At 37.3% G+C, this 13540-nt stretch overlaps 2 protein-coding genes across 3 annotated transcripts in view; both read right to left on the bottom strand.

Moving 5' to 3' along the window:
- Positions 1–657: 657 nt before the first annotated feature.
- On the bottom strand, positions 658–3735 carry LOC101171955 (pituitary tumor-transforming gene 1 protein-interacting protein). Of its 2 annotated transcripts, XM_004081716.4 has the most exons (8): positions 3546–3735; positions 3202–3257; positions 3013–3121; positions 2674–2776; positions 2152–2217; positions 2005–2051; positions 1839–1908; positions 658–1449 (listed from the first exon to the last, which is right to left on the bottom strand). In XM_004081716.4, the coding sequence occupies exons 1-7, from the start codon at positions 3646–3648 to the stop codon at positions 1871–1873; spliced, it is 522 nt and encodes a 173-aa protein (XP_004081764.1). In that variant the 5' UTR covers positions 3649–3735; the 3' UTR covers positions 658–1449; positions 1839–1870. The 2 variants fall into 2 exon arrangements, with proteins under 2 accessions (XP_004081764.1, XP_004081763.1); XM_004081715.4 differs by lacking the exon at positions 1839–1908.
- A 1590-nt stretch (positions 3736–5325) lies between these two features.
- Positions 5326–13540, bottom strand: part of LOC101172290 (unconventional myosin-X) — a 56237-nt gene continuing 48022 nt past the window's right edge. The window contains exons 28-41 of the mRNA XM_023950642.1: positions 13423–13518; positions 13061–13154; positions 12691–12746; positions 12458–12600; positions 12143–12337; positions 11899–12056; positions 10495–10618; positions 8880–9177; positions 8590–8797; positions 8364–8500; positions 8134–8257; positions 7575–8030; positions 6956–7147; positions 5326–6861 (exon numbers count right to left, since the gene is read on the bottom strand). Coding sequence (XP_023806410.1) covers positions 6757–6861; positions 6956–7147; positions 7575–8030; positions 8134–8257; positions 8364–8500; positions 8590–8797; positions 8880–9177; positions 10495–10618; positions 11899–12056; positions 12143–12337; positions 12458–12600; positions 12691–12746; positions 13061–13154; positions 13423–13518 — 2386 coding nt within the window. The 3' untranslated portion in view covers positions 5326–6756. The remainder of the gene's footprint in view (positions 6862–6955; positions 7148–7574; positions 8031–8133; positions 8258–8363; positions 8501–8589; positions 8798–8879; positions 9178–10494; positions 10619–11898; positions 12057–12142; positions 12338–12457; positions 12601–12690; positions 12747–13060; positions 13155–13422; positions 13519–13540) is intronic.

Raw genomic sequence — 13540 nt, 5'->3', positions numbered from 1 at the left:
AGAATGTCAAGTCCTTGTGTCATTGTCTACGAACAAGAAAGTCAAATTACTTAGTCGTGTTGTCAATATAACTGTACTTTAGAGGGACGTTCTGATGTAAACTATGGTTAAAGTTTTGATGACAATTATTGTCAAATGTAAGTTACACCTTTTTTGTTTGATTGCAAGAGACTGGACAAGATTCACATTTACACTTTTATTGTTCATATTGTAATTTGTTGACAGACCATGTCATACCAACATAGAAAAAACCCACTGCAAACAGTAACACAAAGGGAAAAAAAAGATAGGACAATACTCTGTACAACAGTACAGGCAGTGCAGTAGGAATTGGTGTGGTCTTCCTACACCTCTTGTCGTTCCTGTATGTTAGGCCACAAATTCTCATCCACATCACAGCGAATATCCTCTCTTGCAATGCAGCGAAATATGTTTGTCACATTTTGGGAATTTCATTCTGATCTGAGAATGGTACTAAAGCGACTGAGAAAATTACTTTCCAAACAGATCACATATAATAGTTTGATTGCCATGAGCCATATTGGCCCAGGTCCAAAAAAGGTTAACTTTATTTAGTTTAAAATATGTTTTGCAACATTATGTTTTCAACAATCAATATCCACAATAAACCTTTGGCTTTTTCTAGTTCCATACTTCTTTTTTTTTTTTATCCACGACACTATAAAGACACTGAAAGGTTATAGTGCCCCTTAGCAAACCCATCCATAAATTTAATCTGGTGGCCCTGGAAATCTATCTTCAAAAACAAGAATTAAGACTTTAAATCAGTATTTCATGTAATAACTATAAACCTTGTTGCTACCCAGCCTTCCATAGATCATAAAAGACAAACAAATATATGTTTTTCAAATCACACTGGAATATTTTTATTCATTTCTTTTTTTTCCCATTGAAATTGTTTTACAAAGATTCAAACTGAAAATTTATTTTCTAAAAGTTATATATTGTAAAACCTACATTTAATAAACTTATTGAAAATGTGAAATCTGTTTTGTAAATCATGTAAAGAAATTTTTTTTTACTTTGGACAGACATTTACAAAAGAAATTTTAATTTATGAAAAGTGATTAAAGAAAATCTTCCATGTTACTACTATTTGTGCAAAATACTACAGGAAAGACTGCTTGTCAAAACTAATGATCTGCTTAGACTTAGATATCAAGAGAGAAAGGCCAAATTAGTTGAAAAAAAAAGCATCTTTTATACTAAAGCCTTAGAAAATGTTTACGACCTCCCCAAATAATGGCTGCATTCACTATAAGAAAAGAAACATGTCTCTTTCAATCTGAAAATCAGTCCAGATCATTTCAGTGCGTTTTAAGATATACTTTTAGTCTTTTGTTTGAAGTAAGATCAACTTGGCAAATCCTCACTCAGATTCTTCTTAGTCTTCGTTCATACGAGAATATGGATTATTCTTGGCCAGGCCTGAAAAGAGCAGAAAACGTGTCAAGATGAGTGAAATGCACAAATAACAGCTAAAAATATAAATAAATATGGTTTAGTTTTTTTTCTATAGTTAGACTGTTTATTATATGGGTTAAATGAGTTAACCCTTGTGCTATCCTGGGCACTTTAACAGTGGGAGTTGGGTCATCTAGACCCACTAGACAGTGCGCTGAACCTTTTTTCTTCAATGATTTGTGAACCTCACAAGATAGCACAAGGGTTCCAGGAGTATAACAGTTACACTTTCTTGCCAGTAGATGGCAGCAAATACAGATTTGGTGTTAATTAAGGTTTAAATCAAAGTTTTTGTTTTTAATTGTTTTAGTCTATGTTGCTCTTTTGCTGTTGGTTACTTCATTCTGTTTCACCTGATCAGATTTTATTCCCTTTATCTTGTCTATCACATCCACGGCTTTCCCTTTTCTTTATGTTTCATGACTGTGTGAGTAGAACAGCCACAGTCAAACAACCATCTCTCATCATTTCAAATGTACAGTAGAGATTTGATCACACATGTAGATGCTCAGAGCTTACCGTATTTCTTTCTGATTTCATCATGTCTCATCTGCATGTCTGATCTCCTAAGGATGACAAGAGGAAAACAAATAAAAGGCAGAGAAAACAGTTATTAAAAAGTTTAATGGGACACCTAGCAGTCATTTACAGAATTCAACACCATACCTGGCTTTCTTGTTTTCCTTCCTTGCTCGGTTCTGTTTCTCCACTCGTGCATCTTCTCTCCTGTTCCTACAAAATAAGATTGGGTTTTAAATATTCATCCCAGTAATGATTTAGTTTATAAAGGCCTCCACAGATAATAAGGAACTGAAAGTTAGAACTATGTGTCAACAACTTTTTTCAGACCTTTGACTGTTCCTCCCAGTCAAGCTTATTGCCTCACAAGCTTGTTTTTTATGATGAAAACGCTTTCAAAGTCTATATTTAACAATAATAAGGTGTGTATAAATTCATGTCTGTTTAAACTTAGTTAAGAATAAAGTATTTTATTCAGAGACTCATCTTAAAAGACATTCAAATAGAAGGTTCTATTCAAAGCCCAACTCCAGTCTGTCTTTGGAGATAGCGGTATCAGCTTACAGAATAATAACCCATTGTTTGCCCTCCTACTCCTACTCCTCCTCTTCTCGTCTCAATGCCCAAACCAGATTTCCATTGCAGCTTTTCATGTGACTCGGTGCTTACCCGATTCTATCACACTTGCAGCAACAGCAGCAGCAAACAATAACAGCAATGATGATGACACCAGCGAACACAGACACTGTGATGATCAGAACCTGGAAGTTGACTGTTAAACAAAAAGAGGAGAAAATGTCCAGCTGACACATCAACTTTGGATGCAAAAATCCTTAACCTTTTGTTTTTTTTCTGTTATTCAGTCAAGGAACTTTCTCGTTCAATATTACGCCTCATCCCATTGTAAAAGCTCAACATTTTCTTCATTATTGCAACTTTTAGAGTAGATTTTCCTGTAAACTCTGAGTACGTATACAACTAAAAGTCTGGTCATTTTGTAGGTCTTACGCCAGCACTTCCCCCATCGAGCATCATTCAGCTGGCAAACACTGCTGGGGGGCAAGATGTTCTTCACCGGGTACTCGATGCATGCATTGGTAGGGATGCACCACAAACACTGCAGCAAAAGGATGAAAAATATTATTTTTTTCTTTATCTCAATGCATTAATGACTTAATGAGACTTCTGGAAACTTACTGCCACATTGTGTAGACATTCCTCACAGCTGGTGTTGGATTTCAGGCTACAAGGAACTGGAATTATTAAATGAAGTCATATAGGGAGAACAGGATGTAAAGATTTGAAAAGTAAAAGTTTTCCTCTTATAATGAAATTAAATCTACATTCTTTCGTTGCACACCGTGTTTACAAAATTAAAATAAGTGTAAAACAAATTTTCAGTGCGACAACATGTCAATTTAAAAGGTTAAAGAGGCAAACATCACGTTAGGGTTGATTATTTTGGCTTTTATTTTGGTGGCAGCTGATGTCATGTGACAAACTCCTGATCAGATCTGTGGCCGCGCGCCGCTGAAACTTACCCGGAGCGGGAGAAGGAGTCGGGGTCTGCTCCTCCGCCGTGTGGACGACGACATGGGATAAAAGAATAATGGCCAAAACAGAGAATGTGTGGAGTCTGGACATAGCGGAGCGAGTTATCACGCACAACTGCTTGAAGAAAACGTCCACGAGGAGAGACCAATGAAGGCTGGATCTCCGCTTTACCAGGAGTGACGTCACGAGCCCCCGACGTTGGAGTTACAAGAAAGACTTTATTATGACCGAAAAAAACATTTTCTAAAACATCCAATTAAATACTGTTTGGGTTAGTCTTCAAAATCTTATTTAAAATACTTTTTTAAAGTACTTCTAAATAGTTCATAATAGGTAAAATATAACCGAATAATTTTAGTTTTCTTTTTTTTTTCCTTTCTACTTAGAATTTGTTTTAGAAAAACAGATGACTTCTAAAAAAACAACAACCTTAAATTCTAAAAAAACAACAACCTTAAAACCATGAAAGGCATGAAAGTTGAAAATTGTGGGTGAATAAACAAATATAAAGACTGCCCACTTCTTTATTTTTGATGTCATATTTACGGACCCCAAAATTTGGAGGAAGTTAGATTGTGCAGGTGGACAATTGAACTTGTAGTCTGTATATTTCAAGTTTTATTACTTTTAAAATATGGGCAGGCAAATATTTTCCCTGTCTGTTTCTTTTTAGTTTTTTGAAATCATTGTACTTTCTTCTGTTTCTCTTGAACTCATATAAAGGAGCATGTAAAGTGTTACAAATGCTCTAATCCAAGTACGCAGTAATATTTTCTGAAATTCAAGTTTAAAAACCGGATGTTATTATAGTTGGACTACAACTGCATTCTAGTAACTATATTTTAACATTAGAACTGGTATTATTGTAGTATTTTAGGCTAAATACCTGCAACTGCAAATACGTTGGTCTCAGAGGACAACTACATTACTTTTGTTTATATTATATATATATTTATATTATATTATTATAATGTAGGCAATAAGAGAGAATGACATCAAGGACAAGTCCAAAAATCTCTATTTATAAGCTGTTTTTGACAATTGATCATAAAGCTACCACTGCTATTGTTTATTTAACAAAAGTCCTTTAGGATATAGCCTTGAAAAACTTTGATCAAAAGTTGATAACGAAAGGACTTTAATATAAAAGTTAAAGAATGATCAATAAGTTAACCCATTTAATGTAGCCGTGCTCTAAGGGGTGGACAAATTATTTGACTCGTGGGTCACAAAGAGTTCTAAAATTTGACAGAAGGGCCTCTTTGATTGAAATTGAATGAATATATTTTAAAACAGAAAATTTGGGAGTTCTTATTTCAAAATTGTGGCTTTTGTTCTCATTTCAGTGACAATTGTCCCTTAGGGAAAAATGCAAATTAGACAAGCGCTGCATTCATGTCGTGTTGGAATAATTGGAAAAATGACCATCTGACTTTGAAAGCACACGTGAACTTAAAAAAAACAACAAATCTTCCAACACCATGTAAATGCAAAAATAACTTTATGCACCAAAATAAAGGTCAATGTCTTTATAGTGCGCCAATAAAACATTAATAAGGATTATCAATTTACTGTAATTCATTTTGAGGGTCAGAATAAACAGTTTAACAGGCTGCATGTGGCCCCCGGGCTGTAGTTTGCCCACCCCTGATCTAAAAACTATAACCTCTGCATCATTATGTTCTTGCCACACCTTTAAACAAGAACAGAAATAGAAAAATTGCGCAGCATACAGAATATTAAATAAAGCATGACACAAACACAGATTGTTTTTCATTTAGAATAATTTATTAAAGCATTTTAAAATTCTGATATAAAACATTTTCAAGGTCTTTTTTCTTTTTCTTTTTCAAAACAGTCACAAATCTGAGAAATACAGTCGTCATCATTGGCAAGCTCAGAATCTGGTGTGGCCGCCGGCAGCTAACCAGAGCGCCTAAGTAAGAAAAATGGTTACGCAATGGAAGATTTATAATGTGAGGTAATTACTAAGCTATTTATGATGAAATCATATGGAGGTCATGAAGGAGATTGGCTGGCATGGTTTGATTCCTGTTTACGTTGACCTGCAGGACAGGTAGCATTTTCTGTTAAGTAACACAAATTGAGGAAGATGAGAGCTGAGAACTGCACACCCCAGATTTTTTAATACTTATAACAGTCAAAGAAGCCACAGAACGCCATGAAATTGACATTATGAATAGTTGGTTATGAAAAGCTTATAATTCTTTGAATCATGTAGATTTCTGTCCCAAAAGAAGAAGAAAACTAACAATATATTGCAGGAAGTTTCTCATGTTCATTCAGTTCTTTCACAAATAAATAGCCCACTCCCCCTTTGCCAGATTGCTAGCATAAAAAAAATTAGAAATAAACAATTTCAAATCTAATGAGATGCTTAAAATTGAAAGCACATCTGGGAACACGATTTACAGATTAATGGGGTAAAAAAAAAACATTTAGACTTTTCTGGATGGAGTTTATCACCTGTGCATCTTCAGTGATGCAACAGATGATCTCAAAATATTGTTTTGTAGTATTACTTTAAATTATTTGGAAGTTTTATGTAATGATTTATACAATATGTGTGAACATGTGGCACAATTTTAAAGCACCGCACATCTGCTTCCATATCTTCGCTAAAAACACATTAGCTTTCTAAGACGTTACGTAAGGCAAGAGGGACTCTTTTTTTTCTTATTATATTCACTAAGCCTGAGGGAATCTCCTTTTAAGAGAAATTTGTCATGATGGGCCACTGTTAGTAAAGAAAACCACTAAAATAAAGGGAATCATAGTTTTCTTAGACGCAAAATCCAGAGAATTCCTCTAGGTTGTTAGAAATGTAGGTTCTGTAGTCATGGATAAAACAGCTCTGTTAATATAATCTTTAAGATGATATCAAGATTACCATTCAAGTACTGTGAAAAGAAATACCAGTGCAACTGAAAATAGCAAGGAACAAGGTTCAAGACTGCATGAACAAAAGCAAAACTTGTGAGATGCAGATGGCCAAACATTCTTGCATCAAAAAGAACAGTTTTTAAATTGTCTTAACATTTTCTCTCTGGATGGAAATACTATTTGTTGTCACATAGTCCAAGTGTCAGAAACGGATCCAGAATTTGTTCCTTTTATCACCTGTCAACACGGGGTGTGTTGTCTGTTAGGTGCATGGTTGTGGTCTCGTCCTATAAATCACCTGATCCAGTTGGTTCCATAACTGGACACAGACTTAACACTGCAGCGCTTCTTTACAATCATGTTTATATAGGCTTTCATGATTTTTGTAATCTCAGCCACCTGCCAATATAAAGATGAAATCACATTTACATTCATCTGCTTTTATGCAATTTTGTTAGAAAATGCAAAACTTTAAAGAAGAAGAGAAATGTACCTCTGGTGTGTCGAAAAACATTTCTCTCTCATCCACTGTGATCTTGTAGGTGCAGGGCTGTGGGGCACCGAAGAAAATGATGTGTTCATATGGGAAGGTCTCCAAAGGCTTTGACTCTCCTCTTTTGTAGACAGACACGTTCTCTGCGCTTACACTCAGCCACAGATCATGGGGGAAACCTCCCTCTTTGCACTGTCACACAGAAAAAGAAAAAGAAAGTTTTAACACAGATGGATCGGGCAACTTTTCTTGGGACAAGTCTATAGCACTCGTGTTAAGGGTGCAACAGAGGGATTTTGACCAAATTTCCAATGCAAACATATGGCAAATGATAATTCATTGGGCCCTAGAATCTCATAAAGGGATAAGCAAAGAAACAAAAGCAGCATTTTTAGTTTAGATTTTCTTTAAATGGAATATTCAAGGGTTTTCTGGATATATAAGGTCTAACTTTTTTAAAGAGGTTTCATAACATACTTTCCACCACTTGAATAATCCAGTTACAGCCTGTTAGATGGTATAATGAGTTTTTCACAGACAGAGTCAGCAGTTCCAGTGTCTAGACTGAACATCTGTGAAAACAAAATCCGCCTGATGTCCCAGTACAAGAAAGCCGTACCTCAACATCAAAGAGCGTAGAGCCATATCCAGGCCATTCCTTAATGATGGTCATGTATTTGACCATGGCCTGGTGCTGGTCCAGATTAAGCAGGCGGGACCACTTTTCTGTGATGCTTGCCCTGGTGGCAGACATCTCCTCTTTCACCCACATCTCCAACATCTGCTCCTCCTCCATGCGCTGCTTCTTCATGGAGCCGGTTTTCAGTCCCCGTCGCAGAGTCCCATCCAGGAAGCTGGTTCTCCTGCGCTCCAGAGTTTGGCCTGATCCCGAAGCCCCGCCCACCTTAGTAAACTGTACAATCCGACTGCGCAGGCGACCCACAGGGTAGACGCTCTCCAGACTCCATGCAGCCCGAGTTTTGTCTCCGTACAGGAACTGCAAGCGCAGGGAAGCGAGGTGCTGGAGGGTCTCCTCCCGTCCGGGGAAGTGACCACGAATTAAACTCTCATGGGCCTGACAGAAAAGTCAGCAAATACAAAAAAAAAATAACATTTTTATTAAAAATAAAATAATGCAAAACATCCCGATAAAACACAATATGATCAGATTGACATACTTGCTCAAACATGAACGCAAACTCCACCCCTTCCTTCGGCATGCTTTCCACATCCAGGAAACAGTAGAGTTTGAAATACAGTTTCCATCTGCCGTCGTCACGAGCTTCCTCGCTGCCAGCGAGTCTGAGGAGGAAGCAATAAATCTTATACTTATGCATCTGTTCACGTCTGACATTAGAACAGTAGGATATCTTCCAAGCAATCTTAAAGAAAACTATTTCAAACACACCTTTCGAATTTAGCCAAAACATCTGCGACGAGAACTCTACTTTCCACAGCTTTGTCAAGTGTGTTTTTGTGTTCGAAGAGCGCAAACATGTTCCTGCTGTCCTCCATGGCCAGACCTCTGATCAATTTCTCCACCACCTGAACAAATATTATTTAAAATGCACAGTTATCATGTTTGATCCAGTTGCTGGGGGATAAGGTGCCTTTGCAGAGCACATCGGGCACACCTCTCCAGCGGTGGTGTGAGAGTTGATTGAGATCTTGCAGGAGCCTCCTCCATGGCAGTAGACTGTGGTGGTCATTTCCTGTCTGGTCAGCAGGGCCATGATTTCTTCTTGGGAAGGAACAAACTCCCTGGTTTTTGTCTTCTTTAAAGACTCTCCAATAAAATGGGCAAACATTTCAATTTCTGTTCCGGGGAACAGCTCCTTAATCCTGAGGAAAAGCCAAAAACAAGAGTTTTATTCGACTCTTTGTCATTTAGTTAAGGGTGGGACAGAGCACAACCCATGTGTACCTTTTCAGGTGAAATTTGAGGTAGCGAAGGATGCCTCGGCTGGGGAGGAAGGTGCAGCTCATGCAAGTCAGGAGATGCCAGTGGGCTCGGTTGGCAAGGCTGTTGGGGTGAGGGACGTGGTTGGTTTGTTTGATCAATTGACAGTAAACCTCATCCCTTAATGGTCTCAAGTCCTGGCAGGTCTGTAGGATTCCCTGGATGATCGGCACGGGGTCTGACACAGCCTCCATCTCCTGCAGTGAGTTGAAGATCTTCACAGCCTCGTCTTGCAGAGTCGTGTAGCCTTTTTCCTTTTGCACTGAAAAAGACACGGAGGGACTGAAGTTAATATCAGAGGAAAATCGTTCAGCTTCAAGAAATCCTTGATTATTTTGGTATTTGAACCAGTTTGGTTAAATATATTTAGGTCTCATCAACATGATTAAGAAAAAAAGATAACACAGAATGAAAAACACAATAAGTTGAGATAACTAAATAAAAAAAAGATTCCTGAAAAATGTAGCAACCCAAAAGCAAAGCCTCCAGTGAAGTCAGTTTGAGTTTCTATTTCAAAACCTGTTCGATTGGAGAATAAAGGCAACAAAAGGTTTTTATTGTTGCAGAAGAATATAGATTTTACTGGAACATCTAAAATCCAATAAAGTAATCTCCTGACATTGGGGCAGTAACATGATTTTGGAAAGAGAATTGTTCTAACTTCAGGAGGCAGAAACCAGGTGAAAATCTTCGAGATTACCCAGAAAACCTTTGAGAAGATGTTTGTGGGGATGAATGTTTTCTGACTTTTCAGTCCCTCCTGACTTTTAGATTTAAACCTTTCTTTCTCGAGATTCTAGGTTTAGACTTGTGAAAGTTGATCGAATCTCTCCACCAAGCCAGCTGTCCTTTTGACAAAAACGCAATGAGATCAAGAATTTGTGTTCTAAAAAAATACAACTCATTCTTTAAAGTTAATCATGACCTTATGGGAAAAAAAATGAAAAAAACTTTCAACTAGCTATCTTGGAATTTGATTTTCTCCTTATAGAAGGGCTTTGTAGTATATGAGCTGCACTGTGCCCCTGAGGAATAGCAATGTATGTCTGTTACATAAGGAGCTATGACAGTCAGACCTCAGTGATCATTCAAAAATGCAGGATAAAACTTTTACTTTTTTGACCCAGAAATAAAGGACTGTGACTGTAAAGCACTTTGGGTTTTTTAAGAGTAAAGCGCCATTTACTGTTGTAGATTAGATCTAATAACATCACACTATTGACAATTTAAGAAAATGTGCTTGAAAAAATCAAATGCAAAAGATTCATAGTTGGTTAGAGGAATAGCTCTACATAACTGCCATAGAGCGTTATGTTTATTAAAAGCATAAATACTTCATGTGGTAAAAAACAAAGTTGCAAAATAGAACAATTTTACCAAGTCCAAATTTTTTTTAAATTTTGATTTTTTACAAATCAATGTTTAAAATTGATAAAAACAAAATTAAGCATACGTTTTTCACAAACATTTTATAATCATTTGACTTTAGAGCCATTAAACAAAAACAAGTCACAATTATCTAATGAGTTTAATATTTCACACAAAAATGTTGTCCTCAAACTGTTGGTCAAGAACTCACGATGGGCACTGACGTCTCCATAAGGCAGAGGTAGAAGAGGTGAGTGCAAAGGATGCTGGGTATATCGCAGGATGGGGTTCCTCCAGTACGTCTGCTCCACAGCCTCCACATTCAAACTGCTCTCCTGCTCAGAGAAGACTGCATTTAAATGTCTTTAAATGTCTAAAGCAGCACACATTTTTCAAATGTACAGCTTTGATCAGAAAGAGGAAAGTTTATTTTCAGTTGAAAGGAAAATACAACAGAAAGATACGCATCATTACTGTAGTACATCCAGGGAAATGTACTGTGAAGAGCAAATATCTGCTCTGGAGCTGACAGAGTAACACAGCACTCAGAATTGGTACCTTATTTCACTACTGACTGTGTCCTTGCCAGAGGTTTGCTCGACTGAAAAGAATTTGGGTAACAATCAATACCCATTAGTGAATGAAAAAGAAGAATTTCTGTTTCAGCAGCTATTGCTCACCTAAAGACTGATTTATGAGTCTCAAAATGTATCATTTGAAACTTAAGCTATTAAAAAAAATTTTTTTAATATTTTTTATTCAGTATATGTTAAAATGAACTAACAACAAATATCAATAGTAGCTTGTGCTGTGTTCTCTTCATGTGCTATCACACAATATTATCCAAAATTACAAAGAAATTCTAAAAAAACAAGTCTCCAGATCAGTACTTTTATCGAACATTTATACTCACCTTCAGTTTTGTAAATGTGATAACTGACAATAAACGTGAACATTTGACATGATTTAGCACTGATTCATGAGAAGGCCAATATAGTTAAATGTAAAAAAATATAAAAATTAGCAGATGAACACATCAGACAGTGCCTTTACTCGTATTCTAGGGCTATTCATGTAGGGATATAGTTTTGAGTTACTTTTTTGGGCAATACAATATTTTTGGCTAAGAGTGGTTTCATTTGAACCCTACTGACAGTATTTGCCTGAGTTATTTTTTTTTTTTTTTTGCTGAATTAAAGTAACCCCCATTTTAATCTTGGAGTTGGGTTAAAAACAACCAAATTGGGGTTATTTTTAACTATAGAGTTTTTAGTGTGTTGATCATCAGATTTGACTGTCTGAAGAGACTTTGAGAGCTATTTGTGTGAAAATCCGACATGATTCTGCCCCTCAGTTCTCATGTTTTCTTAAACTTCTCGTTTTTAAATTCTCAAAACATGCAAATGATCTGCTTTTTATTACATATGAACTTTCGGATCCAGCCGTTGTGGGACCGCAAGTTCCCCCTAGAAATAACAACTGTGGTTTTTATAGCTGCCTTTGTTCAGAAAATGTATGCATTTGAAAAAATGCAATAAACTTAATGTGGCTTGATGTTTTTGGATAAGCACGATAGAATTACACTCATTCACAACAAAAGCTCAAAGTGAAATACCTTGATGTCTCTGATGAGTTGCTGTGTTGGTGTTTCAATGGGAACTTTACTGTCTATGGCTCCTTGTATGGCGTTGGCCCACCGCATGGCTTCATTCAGCATTTTGGTGTACAGTCGGTAGGAGTGCTTTCTCCCGTGAACAACTATGTTCCAGTAACCTTCATTTGAAAAAAAATTATACAGAGTTTTTTTTCCCCCAACTTGACAGTCAGTGATGGCAAAAGAGTATCATATTAAAACAAACCAGTGTCTTTGAAGACTTTCTCATCAGGTTGCACCACAGAGCAGAGGCTGTTGAGGACCAGTGTTCCCAGTTTGGTTGCGTTCCGCTCTGACGACTTGTAATAGTCGAGTGAGTTGGTGGTGAGGACAAACCAGCGCTTCTTCAGCTTCAGAGAAGTGCTCTTGGCTCTGGATTTCATCTCTTTATGCAACCAGCCTAAGTTCAGAGGAAATGGTTGATACATTCATTTGTGTTTTAATTGAGACAAAAATAATCTTTAAAAAAATGAAATAGAAGTAAAAAAAAAAAAAAAAACTGCAGGGTGGGTTAACTTACCTCTAACTAGAAACTCCTGTCCGTCAACCCTGGTGTCTCCTTTGGATTTCTGCAGCAAGCCAATCCAGTGGTGCATCTCTTCCGGAGTGTCCGTGTTACAGTGGATCACTCTGTTGGCTGTGATGATCACGAACGAGTTTGGTCTGAAAGCAAAAACAACAGCTAATGTTTTTTTCTCCCGTCCTTGCTGCACTTTGAACAGATGGTGACCCGTTTCAGCCGACACTCCTCACCTGTCTGGGTTGTCCGACGCACAAACAGAATCAATCAAACCCACATCCAGCGTTCCCTGCACACAGAAAAACAGAAGCTGTGAAAGGGACTTCTCTGCCTCCTCCACTGCACAGTATCCCCTTCTGTGTTCAACAACTAGAAATGATTTCTGCTGATGAACATAACAAGAGGTTCTGGGGCAAAGAGACGAAAGGTCTGTACAGCCAAGTTGGGCTGTGTTCACCATGCTTAAGCTTAAAATTACTTTAATCCCTTTACAATCCCAAAGCATTCTACTTCAGCTAAATCAGTGACTTGTCTGTTTCTATACTGCAGGAAAATGGAGCTGAGGCTGGAGTCAAGGCGGCAGTGAGGTAGAACTGCACTAACCACTGCATTCTTTGGGTTGGCCTGTTCGTGGTGCATCTCCATGAGCTGCTCTGGGCTGGCGCTATGGACCCGACTCAGCACATTGAACCAACCGCTGAAAGGGTCAGAGGGAGTTCAGAAAGTACAAGTCAGCAAAAAAGAATCACATCATATCCTTCCACAAGCAACCACAAGGGGGCAGCTGATCTCTTGTTTTTTACAGATAGGCAAACCAATGATCAACCAGTGTGCTTGCATTTTCAAATATACCGGTAGGTATGTTAGAAATAAACATAAAAATAAGATAAATAAAAAATCTGCTAATAATAACATAAAATATAAAAAAGGATAATTGAAAGAATTGATAGAATATAATAAAGTACCTGGCATCCTCGGGGGACTCTGCATAGATGTGGTACGTTCTCTCCTCAGTTACAATATTCAGTGCATTTTCTTTCTCATGATTGTCAACTATCTCCCTGTGTGAAGACCAAAAACACA

The sequence above is a fragment of the Oryzias latipes genome, chromosome 21 (genome assembly GCF_002234675.1).
Source record: "Oryzias latipes chromosome 21, ASM223467v1".
Lineage (NCBI taxonomy): Eukaryota > Metazoa > Chordata > Actinopteri > Beloniformes > Adrianichthyidae > Oryzias > Oryzias latipes.
The sequence above is the reverse complement of the archived record's forward strand: the minus strand, read 5'-3'. Positions and strand labels throughout refer to the sequence as shown.

What these genes read in the sequence shown, in the direction of transcription:
- LOC101171955 (XM_004081715.4), bottom strand. Translation starts at nt 3,648, where the DNA reads ATGTCCAGACTCCACACATTCTCTGTTTTGGCCATTATTCTTTTATCC. An exon ending in AATGTCTACACAATGTGGCA is followed by an intron (nt 3,122 to 3,201) that starts GTAAGTTTCCAG and finishes CTTTTGCTGCAG; the next exon opens with TGTTTGTGGTGCATCCCTAC. An exon ending in TGCAAGTGTGATAGAATCGG is followed by an intron (nt 2,218 to 2,673) that starts GTAAGCACCGAG and finishes CTTATTTTGTAG; the next exon opens with GAACAGGAGAGAAGATGCAC.